The sequence below is a fragment of the Dromiciops gliroides genome, chromosome 1 (assembly GCF_019393635.1).
Source record: "Dromiciops gliroides isolate mDroGli1 chromosome 1, mDroGli1.pri, whole genome shotgun sequence".
Classification (NCBI taxonomy): Eukaryota; Metazoa; Chordata; class Mammalia; order Microbiotheria; family Microbiotheriidae; genus Dromiciops; species Dromiciops gliroides.
In genome coordinates this window covers 84903444-84922681 of record NC_057861.1, presented here as the reverse complement: position 1 = coordinate 84922681, position 19238 = coordinate 84903444, and the positions used below count along the sequence as shown (strand labels likewise).

The 19238-nt window shown below is 45.9% G+C and overlaps 1 protein-coding gene across 1 annotated transcript in view; it reads right to left on the bottom strand.

Moving 5' to 3' along the window:
* Positions 1–4060: 4060 nt before the first annotated feature.
* GPR20 (G protein-coupled receptor 20) overlaps positions 4061–19238 on the bottom strand; it is a 33863-nt gene continuing 18685 nt past the window's right edge. The window contains exon 2 of the mRNA XM_043977430.1: positions 4061–5128. Coding sequence (XP_043833365.1) covers positions 4061–5113 — 1053 coding nt within the window. The 5' untranslated portion in view covers positions 5114–5128. The remainder of the gene's footprint in view (positions 5129–19238) is intronic.

Sequence of the window (19238 nt, the reverse complement as noted above, 5' to 3'; positions counted from 1 at the left end):
GGAGGAGGTCTCTGGGTCTCTTCCTAGGGCAGATTCCTGCTCTTGGTCCCATTCTCCTCCATCATCATCAATGCCACCAGTTTTCCTCAATCCTATGGAGTTGGGTCTTAGAAACTCAGGGAGCTAGGAGGATGTTCAGCTCAGTGGCAGAAGCTTTCCAGTTCAAAAGGCAATGGGAATCCCACTCCTAGTCAGGATTCTACTGGGGGCTCATTTTAGGCCTCAGGGTTGTACCTAAAAACCCAGGACCCCCTAAAGAAATGTATCTCTGTTGCAAGATCTTCCTGGGCAGCACTTATGTCAACAGGGAGCCGGAAAGTAAGCAGCTGGTCAGGGTCACTTCCCTGCCTCTGGCTTTCAATAGCTCTCTGATGTCTCTGATGTTCTTCTTCTGCAAACCGGAGAGTCAGGGTGAAGTAGCTCTCAGTGCATCCAGTCACCGGGGCTTTTCCAGGGAGAAAATGTAGGGTTAGGCAGCACCTCAAAGGAAGGATCAGCTTTACAAGTAGGTAGCCACCCTTCTGGTGTGAACTGGGGGAAATCGCCCTGCTTCGGTACAGGGAGAACATTCTGATCTGAGCACCTTGGGTTAAAAAAGGATTCTGAGACACTTAAGGTCCTGGCATAGCCTTGAAGCCTCTAGACAGTCAGTTGACACACATTTGTTAAGTTGTTACTATGTGCCGGGCACTGGGCTCAGTGCTATAGGTACAAGTAAAGGCACAAGCATGTTCCCTGCCTCCAAGGAACTTCCATTCCAATGGAAGATACGGCACGTGAATCATGGTGGATACAAGATAGATATGGTGCCAATGGAAGGTCACCTGAGAGGGAAAGCGTTGCCAGGGGAGGAGGGGGCAAGCAAGGCAGAAAGGCCTCCTGCAGAAGGTAGGACTTGAACTGAGTCCTAAAGGAAGCCAGGGAAGCCAGGATGTGAAGGTAAGAAGGGGGAACACCCCAGAAAAGGAGGACAGGAGTCAGGAGGTGCATTGTCCTGTTCGAGGAAGAGCAAAGCACCTGAGCATCTTGGGATGCAGGCGTGCGAGTTGGGGAGGCACCAAGACCAGGGAAGCAGGAACTGGAGGGGATGTAGATGTTTCTAAATAGGAACCCTGCAACATCTCCATTTTGTCAAGGGCCAGCCTTGCTCAGGAACTCAGAGGAAGAACGTGGGATCCTAGGACTTTAGGGGAAGAATAGATCCTAGACATCATCTAGTCCAGTGTCCTCATTCTACAGATGGGGGAAACTGAGGATCTAATTTATGACACGCTGGTAGCAATTCATTAGGAGAGCCTAGATTCGAACCCAGGCCCTCTGTACTTCACGTATGGTCTTCTTTGCAATGCACCACATAACGAAGTCCTCTTCTGACCCAGGAGGAACTTCTAGAGAGGTTACCAGGTGAGTGGGATTTCTGGAGTAATCTCCTAGGGCTTCAGAGAAGGGCAAGGCATTAGAACCCTCAAGAATTAGCTTTCAGTAAACAGAACCGTTGGTTTTTAGCAAGTGGGGCTGTGGCAAATTTAGTGGGGTTCAGCTGATAACCAATTCACCCCATGGTTTGAGTTTGACTCCCAGGATTCTCTTGAGAGGCTATGCAGACTAGGGGAGGGGAGCCAGGGAAAGGGTTTTGATCTTGTATTTTTTTCTTTTGTCCTGGACTCCTGTGGCAGTCTGATGAAGCCTAATGACCCCATATCAGGATAATATGAAATGCATAAATTAAAATACACAGGATACAAAGAGAGCCAATTATACTAAAATAAAGATATAATTCTTTCCTCCATCCGTATTCACCAGCCCCCTGAAGTCCACCCCTTTGGGGTAAACAGCCTAGGTCTGGATGTAGTGAAATGAGTGTTGGATTCAGTGTTGGAACTTGGATCCTAGCTCTGGCCTTTTAGCTGTGTGGCTGTGTGGGTACACAAGTCCCTCCCTCCTCTTTGAGCCTCTGTTTCCTTATCTGTAAAACGAAGGGGTTTGGCTAACTTCTTGGTAAGGTCCCTTCCAGCTTGAAATTCTATAAAGGAAACATTTAAGACTGTGTTCCAAAGCACCCTTTCCTTTCATCAATGAAATGTGAATTGGGTGGGGGGGGGTACAGAGTTCGTAGGTACAGAGAATAATATTGGCTAACATTTATATAGCAGTTTAAGGTTTGCAGAGTGTTCTATATATATTATCCTCACTCAACTCTTTGATGTCAGTGCTATAATTATCCTCATTTTGCAGACGAGGAAACAGAGGTAGATGGAGCTTACAATTCTTGCCAATGGTCATACAGCTGGTATCTGAGGCAGGATTTGAACTCGGGCCTTCCTGACTGCAGGTCCAGGACTTTATCTACCACACTGCCTCCATGCTACCTAAGACACAGCCTATCTAAGCTACAATCAAAGGCTACATCTGAGAAGGAGGCAGGCTGGAAATGCAGGTGCTAGGAGGAGGCAATGGAAGGTCTCCACCTCCTTTCCAAAAGTGCCCTCCACCTCTCCTGAGCTCAAAGACATGTCTCACACCAATATCGGGGCCAAGACCTTAGCATCAGTCTAGGTGGAGCTGCCCAGGTTGAGTAAAGTGTACCTCTCTATGTGCACCAAGTAGGTGGAGGTAAGTCAGAAGCTCTAAGTGGAAGCCCTATTTGGGACTCCCTCAGCAGTCTTCCCTCCTTTTATTTGGTGGTGGGGGGGAGAGGAAGACACATAGGAGACTCTAGTCCTGGGGGAGGGGTGCACCATCATCAGGCAGGACGGCTCCAGCTGAAAGCTAATGCTTAGCGTGACGGGAGGTGATGATGCTCAGTGCGAGGACCCCTTGGTTGGGAGCCAGGAGATCTGTGACCTTGGGCAAACCACTCCTCTGCATCTCAGTTTTCTCCTCTAAAAAAATGGGGACAGTGGTCATCATTGGCAATGATGAACGTTTATTAAGGACTTACTATGTTCCTGACACTGTGCTAAGCCCCAGACAGAGTTCTTTTCCTGCCACCCTCCCAGGCTGTTACAAAGCTCAGATGACAGACCAGATGGGGAAGTGCTTTTGAAACGCTGCAGGCCCTATGCCAATGTGAGGCACAGGGAACATTTTTATATATTCACCCTGAGGGGACCATGGATAGTACCTTTTCTGTCCCTCTCCATTTGATGCCCCTTTTTCTCTTTTGTTTGCTCCTTTGCCTCTTCTTCCTCCACTCTTGCCCTGTGCCACTCCCCGCCCCGTTCTTTTCCCCAATTCTCCCCTTCCTGTGCCCAAGGCCTATGGGGGTATATGGAGATTGTCCCAGATACTGATTAACCAAGTAGGGGATCCCTAGAACTAAAGAGATAAGTCTAACTCTAACTATGGAGTCCCCAGGAAACACTCTTTTTTTTTGTTTTTGTTTTTGTTTTTGTTTTTGCAGGGCAATGAGGGTTAAGTGACTTGCCCAGGGTCACACAGCTAGTTAAGTGTCAAGTGTCTGAGGCTGGACTTGAACTCAGGCCCTCCTGAATCCAAGGCCAGTGCTTTATCCACTGCGCCACCTAGCTGCCCCCGCCAGGAAACACTCTTAAGAATAAAGTAGCCAAATCCCGTGTCCATGCGCCCTGGCTAGATGTGTCTCTGAATATCTGATGACTTTAGTATCACAGGCTGCTCTCACCCTCTCTACTTCCCTATGAGGTAGGAAGGTCAGGCATTATTATCCCCATCTGATAGATGAGGAAATGTAGGCACAGACAGTTGAAGGGACTTGTCTGAGGTCACACATGAAGGCAGAGGCATAATAGAGGTGGGTACCCCACCCTGGAATCATCCTTAGGGTGTCAACAGAGTCCAAGAGTTGGAAAGAGCGCCCCTGAGCTCTTGAATAAGCGGAGAGCTCATCTGGGTCAATGCTTCATTTTACAGATGAGGAAACTTTTCATCTCCAGGTAAGTGGAGCCTTGAGTAAGGTCACATAGGTAGTCAGGAACAGAGTCCAAACTCGAACCCAAGGCTCGCGACTCTAGTTCCAGGGCTTTTTCTGGGAAACCTCGTTCATTGTCTTGGCCTCTCCTATGACGCTCTAGCCTCCTGACTACACCTGGGGCCCATCGGCCTGAGGTCGGGAGCAGGGGACGATGGCGTTGTGGATGGAACCCTTGGAGCTCTTGTGCATGCTGATGACCTCTCCACTGGTCTGCTCTGGCTCGCTCCTGTGGAAGAGGCCCCGGACAGTGGCCTGGAAGCTGTTGGTCACAAAGCAATAGACAATGGGATCCATGCAACTATTGAAGCTGCTGAGCGTGATGGTGACGTGGTAGGCCACAAGACTCGCTTCTTTGGATATGGCTTGGGGACGGAGAGCCACGGCCAGCTGGCGGGCATGGAATGGTGTGAAGCACACCAGGAAGATGACGAGGACAGTGAGGAGCAGCTGGACGGCGCGCATTCGCCGCTCGCGGCTCTGGCGCATGAGGTTGGGCTTGGACAGCGCACACATGATCCTCCCTGTGAAAAAGGTGATGACCACCAGAGGCAGGAAGTATTCGAAGACCGTCAAGGCAAAGAGGCGGCAGCAGGAACCTCCTTGGACCGCGACAGTCAGGACAGAGAAGGTCACTACCATGGCAAAGAGCCAGATGAAGACACAGATGCCTTTGGTACAGCTAGGGTTCCTCCACTTCCTCGAGGCCTCCAGCTGGACAATGGCCAGGTAACGGTCCACGCAGATGCAGGTGAGGAACAGGATGGAGCAGTACATGTTGACAAAGTAGCTGAAGACATGCACGAGAGAGCAGCTGAGGCAGTCTTGAGCCCCATAGTAGATAATGAACCGCGTGGGCAGTGACAGGCCCACCAGCAGGTCCGTCACCACCAAGTTGATGGTGTAGATGATGGAGGTGGTCTTGGTCTTCGTGCGGAAGCAGAAGACGTACAGGGCCAGGCTGTTGAGTGCCACACCGACTAGGAAGATGGTCCCATTGACGGCCAGCAGGGCCACCCACAGATTGGGAAAGTTGTCATGGAGTTCCTTGTCCAAGAGTGAGAAAGCATAGAAGAACTGGTTATCTTCTGTGCTGTTGCCTGGGGTTGTGGCATTGGGGCTGGCAAGAAGGAGGGAGGACTCCTGAGGGGAGGAGGATGGCATAGTGGCAACCAACACCTGAAAGGAAAGCAGGGAGATGGGTAGGAAAATGAACCCATGGAGCTGGGAACAGATCTACTGGACTTAGTATGTGGCAAATGGGGCTTTGCCCCAGGGTGCTGATTTTTTTTTTTTATGGGGGAAGATACTTCTTTCATGGCAAGTAATATCACCTCATCTTGGCACTCAGTTCTCCTCCAATCCACATATTATGTGGCACAGCTACCAACTCTTAGGATCTCATTGCTGTGTTCCCCCTCTCACAAGAGTTCCTTCTCCCCCAACCTGCAGGACCCCTTTCCTGGCTCAAACTTTACCCCGTCCCCCAATCAACTGGTTTTGTCCATGTAAAAAAAGCTGAAAGTAACCTTAAAAAGCATCATGTTGGGGGCAGCTAGATGGTGCAGTGGTTAAAGCACCAGCCCTGGATTCAGGAGTACCTGAGTTCAAATCCAGCCTTAGACACTTGACACTTACTAGCTGTGTGACCCTGGGCAAGTCACTTAACCCCCATTGCCTGCAAAAAAAAAAAAAGCATCATGTTGGGGCAGATAGGTGGCACAGTGATTGGAGAACTGGCCCTGGAATTAGGAGGACCTGAGTTCAAATCCAGACTCAGATACTTATTTGCTGTGTGATCCTGGGCAAGTCACTTAACCCCAGTTGCCTCAAAACCCCTAAAACATCATATCCAACCATTCTTCTTTTATAGAGGAGGACACCAAGGCCCAGAAAATAGAAGTGACTTGCCCAAGATTACCCGGAGGATCATTGGTGGGAGGTGGGACTAGGATCCAGGTCTGATGGCTCATAATTTAAAAAAACCAATACATTCCAGTTATAGCCCTAGTAGGCAGCCTAGGTAAAGTATACAGGATCAGAGCAATTCCTTAAAAATCATGGAAAATCCAGTCTGGTGTGTGGGATGGGGTGTAGGGTTTGAAATCAGTCAGGTCTAGGTTCAAACACAACCTCTGAATCTTGGTGGCTGTATGACCCACAGGCAAGTGGCTCAACATCTCTGAGTCTTGATTTCTGTGTCTGTGAAATGAGGCTAATAGCACCTGTCTTACTAGGTTTGGGGGATGATCAAATGAGATCCCATTTATTAGAAAGCTCTTTGCTGACCCAAAATCCTCTATGAATGCCGGTTGTTATTGTCTAATCCAATGCCATAATTTTACAGATGAGGAAACTGAGGCACAAGGGACTTAACCCAAAGTCACATGAATGTTAAGTGTCAGAGCTGGTGTCTGAACCCACAGCCTGACTCCGAATGCTGGGCCTTTCCCATAATTACACTGGTGCCTATGCTACAACCATGTGGGCTCAAAACTCCCCTCTTTCCCACCTCCAGATCTTACTAGGCAAGCCCCGTAGTAGATAGTAGCTGCCCTTTTTTTTTTTTTTTTAAGCTTTGCAAATCTTAAAGCACTATATAAATACGGACTATTACTGCTATTGGGGGCAGCTAGGTGGCACAATAGATAAAGCACCGGCCCTGGATTCAGGAGGACCTGAGTTCAAATACGACCTCAGACACTTGACACTTACTAGCTGTGTGACCCTGAACAAATCACTTAACCCTCAGTGCCCTTCAAAACCAGACCAAACCAAAATAAACAGAACTAAAGCTACTTTGCAATGATTCAATAAAATTTAATTGTTTAAAAAAATAAAATTTCAAGTCCTCTCCATAACCCTGCCCCAAACTCCCATGACACATACTTCACAAGTTAGGAAACAGTGACCCAGAGGGAGAGTGACTTATCTAAGGTCATACAGCTTTTGGGGCCTGAAATGAGACTACCACCCAGGCTAATAACCACCCAGCTGCACTACGCCCTGGTCAGGCTGTGTGGAATATTAAATTCGCTTGTGGATGCCATGTTTTAGGAGGGACATTGACAAACTGGAATCGGTTCAGAGAAGCAAGACCAGAGTGGGGAGGGGCCTGGAAAACATGCCGTACAAGGATAACTTGAAGGAACTAAAAATGTTTAGCCTTAATAAGGCAAGAAGTAGGAGAGAAACAATAGGGACAGCAATATTCTTATACCTGGAAGGCTGTGAAGATGAAGAATGAGAATTAGGATTATTCTGCCTGGCCTCAGAAGTGGGAGGAAGTGATACTGAGTCAGATTCTCCTTGTCAATTGAATTTGATTCAACAAGAGTTTATTAAACAGGGGCAGCTAGGTGGCACAGTGGATAGAGCACTGGCCCTGGATTCAGGAGGACCTGAGTTCAAATCCAGCCTCAGACACTTAACACTTACTAGCTGTGTGACCCTGGGCAAGTCACTTAACCCCCATTGCCCTACCAAAAAAAAAAAAAGGAAAAGAAAAGAAAAAAAGAGTTTATTAAACAACTACTGCAGGGACTGTGCTAAGGTACTGGGGACACTTGTCGGGAATACCTCTCGATGTCCTCAGAGAGGATTCTTGTTGGGGTAAGGCTCAGCCCACATGCCCTCTGAGCTCTCTTCCAACTCTAAGATTCTGTGAGAGATTGATTCTCCACTCCCCAGTCCAGTCCCTGAAAGGGGCAGCTGTGATTAGGGCTGGAGGTTGTACAGAGGGGCAGAGCAGACCTCTCCCAGATTCCGGGTAGACCTACTCAGATGGAATGAGAGCCTCAGCTGAGAAGAATCCAGGGCCATGTTCCCAGACGGCCTGGGTGTCATTCAAATAAACACCAGGGTTTCCATCTCCTGGCTCCCACCCCCTGGGCCGAAATCTCTGCAGCAGCTGGTCCCGAAGGTTGTCTGGTTCCTTCTTCCTTCTCTTGGGCCCTCCCGTACACCCCGAGCCTCTACCTCCTGCCCCGGGAATGGCTTTGAGCTCTGTTTACGTTGCTGCCTGGTGGTGTTTAAGCTCCCTCCTGTGATCGGCTCTTTTATTTATAAACCAAGGGTTAAATCAGAGTGTTCATCGCGGCAGGGACCTGGCTGGCTCTGCTCAGCCAAATAAGGAGTTTTCTTGCTTTTTCAGGGAGAAATAATAGAGGATGCTGGGGAGAAAGTGAAACCAGGGTCTCCCCCCCCTTCTTCCCAGGGAAGACTGGCTGGGGAGGGGGTGAAGGGAGGCCAACTCCCTAAAGGGGCAGTCTCTGGTAGCCTCTCTGCTTTCCCCAGGTGGGTGGTCTGGGAGAATCACAGACAGAATCTTAGACCTACAAGGGGCCTCAGAGGGTATCCTCTACAACATTCTCTACAAGGATCAATGCTAGCCTACACTTGAAGACCTCCACTGTCAGGAAACTCACTACCTCTGTTGAGGGGGGAATAAGAATGGGGAGAGGGGGAGGTGAGGGGAGAGTTGCCTCCTTTTCCTCAAAGGGGTGGGGGAGGCAGCTTTAGTGCCATTTCCTTTAGAAAACAGCTCTGGACTTTAACTACCGAAGACTTGGATCAGAATCCTATCCTGGCTGTGCAAATTTGTCATTTGTCATCGACTCCTTCTCAGTGCTGCCTAGGGGAACAATAGAACTCACAAATGTGGAAAGTGTTTTGGAAATACAAGAGCTATATATATGCAAAAGACTGTGCTGGGGTAGATAAAGTTGGGTCTCAGAGTTAGAAGACCTTGGGTTCAAATCCCAGATGTCTGACACTTAACAGCTGTGGGACCTCTCAATGCCCCCAAGCAACTCCCTCAATTACTGAGTGGTTGCTGATCTACTTTGGCAGAGAGAGTTGCTTCTTCACTGGGAGTTTCTGGCATCTCAGGTCCGGTCCAAAAAGAGGAGCAAGATGGTTGGAATTGTCAAATGGAAGTCCTGGGCTTGAATCTGAGTCCTGCCACTTAATAACTATTATCATTGTTATTATTTGCACATTACTCCCCGGTTGAAGAACCCACAGTGGCTCCCCATTTCACCCATGTAGTCCAAACTCCTCATTTTGGCATTAATGTTCCTCCATGCCCTGACCTGAGCCAGACTATCTCTCTTTTTCTCCCACAACGTCTTTACAAAGATATTCTATTCTAGGCAGTCTCATCTTGTCTCCTGGAGCTAACAAGCTCACTTCTGACTTCTGGGCTTTTAATCATGCTGTTCCCATGGCCCTCAATTTCATCTTTTGTAAATTGAAGTTGGGGGCGTGTATGGAATATGTCATTGCAGCGTCCCTTCCAAATCCTATAGCTCTATCCTTTCCACATTGCAGGGGTTAGGGGCACGGCACCCCCACACTTTGGAAAATTAGCGGAAATTGTTCGGTCCTTTCTTTGTACCAGAGAAGGAGTCTGAATTATTATAGTATTAAAAGATAAAATATGTTGATATTATAGAATACTATACATATATTTTATGCATTCTGAGTTTCTAAACTTTTTCTGTGTCATCTTCTTGTCTTTGCATGTCATATGTGGCTTCCTTAAAACTCCCCCCAAATTCCCATTTGATTTCTTATGCTGACCCACAGTATGGTGAAAGTCATGCTGTAGAAGGGATAACTATTCTATTAAAATACTTAACTCCCCATTTCCTTCAAACCATCTCTTACCTAATCTTCAAGGCCTAATTTAAACTTGCTTCCTCCAAGAAGTCTTCACAGATTAACCCTCACCCACAAAGTGATCCTTCCTTTCCTTGGAATTATCTATATACACCTTTCATATATGTTGACATACTGTTTTGAATTTGTCTCTAATCTTTTTTTTTTTTTTGGCAGGACAATGAGGGTTAAGTGACTCTCCCAGGGTTACACAGCTAGTAAGTGTCAAGTGTCTGAGGTTGGATTTGAACTCAGGTCCTCCTGAATCCAGGGCCAGTGCTTTATCCACTGCGCCACCTAGCTGCCCCTGTCTCTAATCTTTAGTGCCTTTTCTTCTCAGTTCCACTGACAAGTCTCTAAAGACAGGGACCATATCTTCTCCATCTCTTTTATATCCCCATAGTACCTAATACAGAGTTGGGCACACAATTTAATTTAATTTTGTGTCTGTGACTTATCCTCCAAATAGAATGTAAGCTTCATGAAGGCAAGGACCCTAACTTCCTAAACTTTCTATCACCCTCAGCACCAAGCCCAGAGTCCTGCATTTAGTAAATGACTGACGAATGTCTGTTGAATGAATGAACAAACATTTACTGAGCACCTCACTTGATATGATCAATAAATGACAAAAGAGGGTCACAGACGCACAGAATGTAAGTTAGAAGAGACTTTGGGGGGCAGCTAGATGGCGCAGTGGATAGAACACCGGCCCTGGATTCAGGAGGACCTGAGTTCAAATTCGGCCTCAGACACTTGACACTTTCTAGCTGTGTGACCCTGGGCAAGTCACTTAACCCCCATTGCCTAGAAAAAAAAAAAAGAGAGACTTTGGAGAACATCTCATAAAACCCTCTTGTTTTACAGAGGGGGAAACAGACAAAGAACAGACTTTACCGAAGTCACCTAGCTAGCTGGCTGTGGCCGAGCCAGGTAAGACGATTAAGCAGGAGGACTCTCTGGATCTAGCTTCAGAGCACTCACCATTATACTGCACTGCCTCTCATGCCACCAAAGAATTGACAATTTCCCCAGAGGTATATATAACATGTATACAGATAAGTGTCTTTGTAGAATGTCCTAGGGGAAAGGAGAGACATGGAGAAAGAAACTCTGAAGGTGGAAAGTAGTCATCAGGTGTTTGCTGAATTTAAAAAACGAAAAGAAAAATCTTTCCTAGTCACTTGGCTAAGCCTTGACCCTGGTGAGAGATTGATTTCTGATTTTGACATTAGATCCTGATCCTTGATCAAAGATTGAATCTTAACTGTGACCACAACTTCACAAACTGAGGACCCCTGACCTTGACATGAAGGAGAAGGGAAGGAAAAAAAGCATTTATTAAACACCTATAAGATTTTGTGCAGCTAGGTGGCACAGTGGATAGAGCACCTGGTTTGGTGAGTTCAAATCTGGCCTTAGACAGTAGTTGTGTGACCCTGGGCAAGTCACTGAACTCCACTTGCCTCAGTTTCTTCATCTGTAAAATAAGCTGGAGAAGGAAATAGCAAACCACTCTAGTATCTTTGCCAAGAAAACCCCAAATGGGATCATGAGGAGTCAAACATGACTGAAAAATGACATATAAGGGTTTTAAAAATATCACCTCATTTGATTTTTCTTTTCTTTTTTTTTTTCTCATTTGATCTTCACAACAACCCTGGAAGGTAGGTACTATTATTATCCCCATTTTCCCACTGAGGAAACTGAAGCAGTCGGAGGTTAAACGACTAGCCTGGGGTCACAAAACTAATAAGTGTCTGAGGCCAGATTTGAACTCAGGTATATTCTGATCACAAGCCCAGGACTCTATTCACTGGACCCCCTTGCTGTCTCTAAAAGGCAGAGACTGAGCTCTAACACGGACCAAACCAAGCACAGTCTCTCTGCCTTCATCTCTCTGTTTCTTCTATGGATGTCTCTCCCTGTACATCTCTCTCAGTTTCTGCCTCTTTCTCTCTGTGTGTCTCTTCTCTTCTGTCCTCCCTTCCCAAGTCTCTAAATATAACCTTGGTATTGGTATTTGGGGAAAGTAAAAGGGGAATTTGTCATCTCGTTGTTGGGAGTTCAAAATTGCTTCCCAGGCGCTTGGCTGCCTGCCAGAGCTTGTCTGAGATTTATGATGTGTTAGAAATGCCTCTTCTCCATGGTTGCCACCAATCCCCTGCCCTTTCTGGGGCAGTTTTTCTCAATTTTAGGGTGTGCTGAGTGAAAAGGTTCACAACCTCCTTAACCTTTTAAGGAACCAGAGTGATATGAGAGGAATTGGAGAGTTGGGGGAACCCCCCTCCCCAGAATGAGGAGGAAGACAAAGCCCTGTTGTAAAGGACCCCTTAGTCTGAAGAAGTGACAGCTTCTGATAGTTTCTGCCCTCAAGGTGTTCTACTCTGAAGAAGGGATACAGCCCTTGGTCCATTAATTAATTAATTAATTAAGAATTTTTCCTCACCTTACACATTGTAAAAACAAATTGTAACATCGATTTTTTTTTTTTTTGGTGAGGCAATTGGGATTAAGTGATTTGCCCAGGGTCACACAGCTAGTAAGTGTTAAGTGTCTGAGGCCGAATTTGAACTCAGGTCCTCCTGAATCCAGGGCCATTGCTCTATCCACTGTGCCACCTAGCTGCCCCTGTAACATCGATTTTTAAAACTTTGTGTTCCAAATTCTCATCCTTTTTCCCTATTCCCCCTATAAAACTCAAGCAATTCAATATAAGTTATTCATGTACAGTCCTGTGGTTTTTTGTTTGTTTGTTTTTTGCAGGGCAATGAGGGTTAAGTGACTCACCCAGGGTCACACAGCTAGTGTCAAGTGTCTGAGGCCGGATTTGAACTCCCTGTGTGATGTTGGGTAAGTCATGGCCTCTCTGGGACTGCTCACAAGATGAATTTCCTCATGTGTAAAGTGAGGGTGTTGGACTTGATGACCTCTATGACCCTATGATCCTTATTGCACTTTACTGGGTATCTTTTATTTTGGGGGGCCTGTGATTTGATTGGCTGTGTGAAGCTACCTAGCAAGGAATCCTCACCCTCACCCTCCCCTTGCCCCAGCGAATGTAGATCTGAAACCATTTAGTCTGCATATCATGGTCTTAAGAGAATTGACAAGGGGCAAAAAGGAGAGGGAGCTTGTCCAGGATTACAAAGCCAATTTGTATCATTGTTGTTGTTTGTCCTTTGTTCTCAAAGAGGATCATGACATCGAGGTGATGTTATGACTTGCATTGAGTTGGATTTAAGTGAAGGAGGGCTGTGCAAGGTTACCAACTTCACTCTATCCTCCAGAGTCATCTGAGTCCAGTGGCAAGACAAATATCAGAATGACTGGGATGGTCCCAGATGTTTAAGGCAATTGGGGTTAAGTGATTCACCTAGGGTCACACATCTAGTAAGTGTCTGAAGTGAGATTTGAACTCAGGTCCTCCCAACTTCAGGGCCAGTGCTCTATCTATCTACTGCTCACCTAGCTGCTCCTGCATCATACTATTCTTATAGATAGATCAGATAGATAGATAGAGATATACAGATATATATGTATATGTATATATATATGTTATTTTCTCTCAAACTATTACACTGTTAGTTCCTTAAAGAAAGGAATAGTGCCCCATTTTCATCACTATATCCCCAATTCTAGCAACAGTAGTTTGTACCTAAAAGTTAAGTTATTTTTTAGTTGTGTCTCACTCTCCATAGCCCCATTTGGGGTTTTCTTGGCAGAGTTAATGGAGTGGTTTGTCAGTTCCTTTCCCAGCTCATTTTACAGATGAGGAAACTGAAACAAACAGGGTTAAGTGACTTACCCAGGGTCACACAGCTAGTAAGTGTCTGAGGTCAGATTTGAACTCATGAAGTTGAGATTTTGCAGTTCTAAGCCCAGCACTCTTATCTGCTGTGCCACCTCGCTGGCCTAATTTGTACTTAATAGACAATAGAAATGTAGAATAGAATAGAAATATTTTTGAATAGACTAAATGATAATGGGATGGGATGGAATGGGATGAAATAGAAGAGAAGAAAAGAGAGCCCAAAGGGGACCAACTAAAATGGTAGCTACCATCCCTTCTCTTAAAGAGACCCTAGTCTGATTGGAGAAAACACAGCCTCTGTCTTTTGGACTTCTCACAACTCAGATGAGACCTGAGTCCCTTCCTGGTTTCCCAAAGTGCCCACGTAGCCTTGTTGAAAGAGAGAATTCAGAGCCTGTGGCTTGGAGCCAGTTGGCCAAGGGCCTAGCCAGGGAGTAGGCTGATTCCATGGTTCCTGAAGCGCCCAACATATTATTGGTACTCACTGATGCAAATATAGCCCAGAGTAAACAAATTTCAAGCAGGGGCTCTGGTTGGCCCCTACCCAGGACTTCCCATCCCAGCCAGGGGCTCAGTAAGAGCATTAAGAGGGATTGCAGACCACATGGCCTGAGCTGTGGGGTGCCAAGAAGGTCTTCCTGGCCCTAAATACTTACCCTCTAAAGGAAAGATCTCTTGTCCCGCCTAAATCACTAACTTGCTGTGTGACCTTCAACAAATGACCTCTCTGGGCCTCAGTTTCCACATCTATAAAAGGAAGGGGTTAGATTGGAGGATCTCTAAATTCCCTTCCAGATATAATATTGTATCAGTCCATGAGAAACTCCTTCCCACGGAGATGCTGGGGACTGAATGTGCTCCCTTCTCCAGAGAGATTAGTATTTTGTCATGGGGGTATGGGAAGGATAATGTTTAACCCAAAGGGATAAAGCACGAGTGATAGAGTTTCAAGAAGAATGATAGACTTTACCAAGCAAATATTCTCATAGCTCAGAAGCCTCTAAATTTGTTGCCAGTAACTCAGCAGCTAGGGCCTGAGCTGGGAGGTTTGAAAAGTGCTTCTGCCGTACTCAAGCAAAAAATTTTATGTTCTTTTTTCTCTCTAATTCAAGACCTCAGGGCCTTCCAATGAGCACCAACAATATGCTGGGCACTTTATAGAACTGGTTCACTCCCTTACAGTGCCATTGGATAAATGTGCCATGTGACAAATTGTCTTCTCTCCTCTGGAAAAGTGCTTGGGGAGGGCAGCAGTTTGGGAAATTGGCAAGGGGATGACTCAGGTCCCAACTGGGTTGTGAGATGCCTGAAGGATGTGTGTGGGGGGGTGTTTCTCTTTTCCCTTCCCTAATACCTCTCAAACTCTCATACTTTCCTGTCGTATAAATCCCAGAAGTGTGGGATGTTGGGACATGGAAAGGCTCTTGGGACATAGAACACAGATTGCCAGAGAAGGGAGATTTCTCATAACATATGTTTAGAGATCAAAGGAACCTTAGAACACAGAATCTAGAATGTTAGTGTAGGAAGGGTCTTAGAACATACAATTTTAGAGTGGGGAGGAATCTTAAAACATAAAATGTTAGAGTTGGAATGAACCTCAGAAAATTAGGAAAAACCTTCAAATGTCAGGATTGAATGGGATCTTACTGGTCAATTAGTCCAATGCCCTTATTTTACAGTTGCGGATACTAAATCCCAAAGAAGAAAAGTGATTTGGTCACTAAGCACTTTCAGGAGAATTGGATTCTGGTCCAATTTCTGCCTCTCCCTAAGAAGTGTGACCCTGAGCAAATGACCTCACTTGTTCAAGCCTTAGTTTTCTCAGTTGTGAAATGGGGATGATGAGAAGGAAAGGAAAATGACAAATGCTAGAGTGGCTATGGCAAAATGGGTGCACTAATGCACCGTTAGTGGAGCTGTGATATTAGTCTGACTACTCTAGAAAGCAATTTGGAATTCTATCTCCCAAATTATTAAACTGTGGGTACCCTTCAATCCCTCTCAATCCTTAGATTTATACCCCAAAGAGATCAAAGAAAGAGGAAAAGAATCATATGTATAAAAACATTCATAGCAGCTTTTTTTGTGGTGGTAAAAGATTGGAAACTAAGGGGATGCCCATCAACTGGGGCATGGTCAAACAAGTTATGGCATATGAATGTGATGGGATACTGCTGTGCTGTAAAAAATGATGAAGGGAATGGTTTCAGAAAAACCTGGGAAGACTTATATGAACTAATGCAATGTGAAGTGACCAGAACCAGGAGACCAATTTATACAATGACAATAATATTGTAAAGATAATCAGCTTTGGGGCAGCTAGGTGGCACAGTGGATAAAGCACTGGCTCTTGATTCAGAAGGCCCTGAGTTCAAAGCTGGCCTCAGACACTTGACACTTACTAGCTGTGTGACCCTGGGCAAGTCACTTAACCCTTATTGCCCGTCCCCCCTCCCCCCAAATAGATAATCAACTTTGAAAGACTTAGGAAACCCTATCAACATAATGACCAACGACATTTCCAAAGATAATCAACTTTGAAAGACTTAGGAACTCCTATCAACATAATGACCAATGACATTTCCAAAGGACTCATGATGAAACACACTATCTACCTCTAGATGGAGAGCTGATGAACTCTGGGGTGCAAATTCTCTTCTCTTTCTTTTTCTTCTTTATTTTAATATGGTTAATGTGGGAATTTGGTGTTTTTTGGTTTTGTTTTTTTTAGGTAAGGCAATTGGGGCTAAGTGACTTGCCCAGGGTCACACAGCTAGTATGTGTTAAGTGTCTGAGGCCGGATTTGAACTCAGGTACTCCTGACTCCAGGGCTGGTGCTCTATCCACTGCACCACCTAGCTGCCCCTGGGAATTTGTTCTGCATGATTATACATGTTTGTAATGAGTTTTGTTTTTTCTTGCCTCCTTGATGGATGGGGGCGGGGGTAGAGAGATTTCACAACAGAAAATAAAAATGAACTTAAAGGATTTTTGAGGGGAGCATTTCATGTGCACTTGGGCACTTAAGGGTCTCAGATCGTTCCCCGTGTCTCCACTCCTGGTTCAGAGTCTAGTTATTTTTCTGAACTCCTGGAGTCAGGAAAAGCCAAGACCAGATTCATGGATGAGGCTTCCATAGCAGGCAGGGCAGACTTAGGTAACACAAGTAAGTACTTCTTTTTTTTTTTTTTTTTCCTTGCTGAGGCAACTGGGGTCAAGCGACTTGCCCAGGGTCACACAGCTAGTAAGTGTCAAGTGTCTGAGGTTGGATTTGAACTCAGGTCCTCCTGAATCCAGGGCCGGCACCCTATCCACTGCGCCATCTAGCTGCCCCAGTAAGTACTTCTTAACAATCTCACAACTTAAGAGGCTGCTCTAGACAAAGACAAGGAGTCAGAAGGAGGAAGGGAGGGAGGGAAGAATGGAGACTATAACGTGACTTTTTAGACTATAAAGTGTAGTGTAGTATATTGCGAAGAGCTCTGGACTTTCTCAGGTTCTGATATTGAGTAGCTGTGAGCCCTAGGCAGGTAGTAGAACCTCTCTGAGCCTCAGTTTCCTCATCTACAAAATGGGGCAACAAAATTTGAACTATCTACTCCTTGGAGCTGTTGTGAGAAAAGTGCTTTGAATATATGGACAAATGCACAGAAATGTGAGTGATCATTACTATGTCATCAGAGAATCTTGGAACTAGAAGAGAGCTCAGGAGGATGCAGTCCAGAGTTCTCTCTACAATGCCACTGATGAGTCACCCAGGCTTTCTTCCTCCCTCTCCCTTCTCCGCCCCCAACTCTGCTCATCTTTCTCTGTCTAGTGATACAAATGCGCCCTTGGATGTGAAATCAGGGCACCTGGTTTCCAGATCCAGTTCTTTTTTTTTTTTTTTAAAGTGAGGCAATTGGGGTTAAGTGACTTGCCCAGGGTCACCCAGATAGTAAGTGTTAAGTGTCTGAGGCTGGATTTGAGCTCAGGTCCTCACGAATCCAGGGCTGGTGCTCTATCCATTGTGCCACCTAGCTGCCCCCAGATCCAGTTCTAAAGCTAGAACTGATTCATGCATGACCTCGGGCAATTCACTTCCTTATCCTGAGCCTCAGCTTCTCCCTCTATCAAGTGGAAGGAATAGTCCCTGCCCCCCACCCCCTTCCAGAGGGGCTGTGTGTAAGGAACTATGTAGATAATGTTTGAGAAAGGGTCTTGACAAATACAAAGCCTGTCCCAAATATGAAGGATTATTGTTATTGCAAAGACCCGAAGTGTTTATCTAAGAAGAAAACACACACAGAGATGGAATCGCCAATGGTCTATATGCTACAATTAGAGGATGATGGTCACCTCCTTTGCTTCCTTTTAAAAAGAGACCTTGGAAAGTAGCTGTCAAATATGCCCCCCCCCAACACTACCCAGTGGTCTGAGCCAGATTAAAATGCAATCGGAAATGTTTAACAAAAGAAATAAAAATACTTAGATAATTTTAATATACGGGTTTTAAAGTTAATACATGGGCAATTAGGGGCAGCTAGGTGGCACAGTAGATAGAGCAGTGACCCTGGATTCGGGAGGACCTGAGTTCAAATCCGGCCTCAGACACTAGGCACTTACTAGCTGTAAGACCCTGGGCAAGTCACTTAACCTCAATTGCCTCAAGAAAAATGTGGGCAATTAGGTGGCACAGTGGATAGAATTGGACCTAGAGTCAGGAAGACCTGAGTTCAAATACAACTTCAGATACTTAGTATCTCTGTGATATGGGGTAAGTCACTTAACCCTGTTTACCTCAGTTTCCCCATCTACAAAAATGAGCTAGAGGGCAGCTAGGTGGTACAGTGGATAAAGCACCGGCCCTGGATTCAGGAGTATCTGAGTTCAAATCCAGCCTCAGACACTTGACACTTACTAGCTGTGTGACCCTGGGCAAGTCACTTAACCCCAATTGCCCCACAAAAAAAAAAGAAAAGAAAATCCCAGTATTGCTACTTGTGTGCCTTACCTAGGCCAGGGAGCTAGAAAATGTCCTAACAAGGATTGGAACCCAAGGCCTTCTGCTCCAAATGCAGTACTCCTTCCAGCGCAGTGAGGGTAAATAATGAGACAACCCCCTTTATTTGGATAGGGTTGCTGTGGAGACACTGGGGCCCTGGCCCACTAAAGTCAGGAGCAGAGATGATGCTGATATACTGTGCCGAAGGGTATTTATTTCCTTGGCCCGTTGAACCAGCTACTGAGAGAGATCATCATCTTTCATCCCTGGGCTACTGGGACAGAGCTCTGCCTATTGCTTTGAATGCCTTGTGGTGTGTGTGTGGGGGGGTATATTTTAAATCTGGCTCAGGGTCAAGGTGTCCAGTTGGGAGCATCTGGAATAACTACTTCCTGTTGGTTATTCCTGTCAGTTTACCTGGAGCTCAGTGGCTTCCTCAGGAGGAAGCCTCTGATGTTGGGAAAGTTTGAAGGCAAAAGGAAAAGGGGATGGCAGAGGATGAGATGGATAGATGGCGTCACGGAAATAATAAACATGATCTCAGACAGACCCCGGGACACAGAGGAAGATAGAAGGGCCTGGCACGCTATGGTGCGTGGGGTCACTAAGAATGGGACACGACCGAGTGACTGAACGACCATAAAATGAGCCTTGATAGCCTTCTGAAGAAGTATGACTTCTGTCTTCAGTATGCTGCTACTCTTTCCTTTTCCTTTTTGCCTCTCTCACTTTATCGTGCCCAGATAAGATGGCAAAAACCTCACCGTGTTTTGTTTTTTCACTTTACAGAACACTTTCATATATAGGATCTCATAACAACCCTGTGA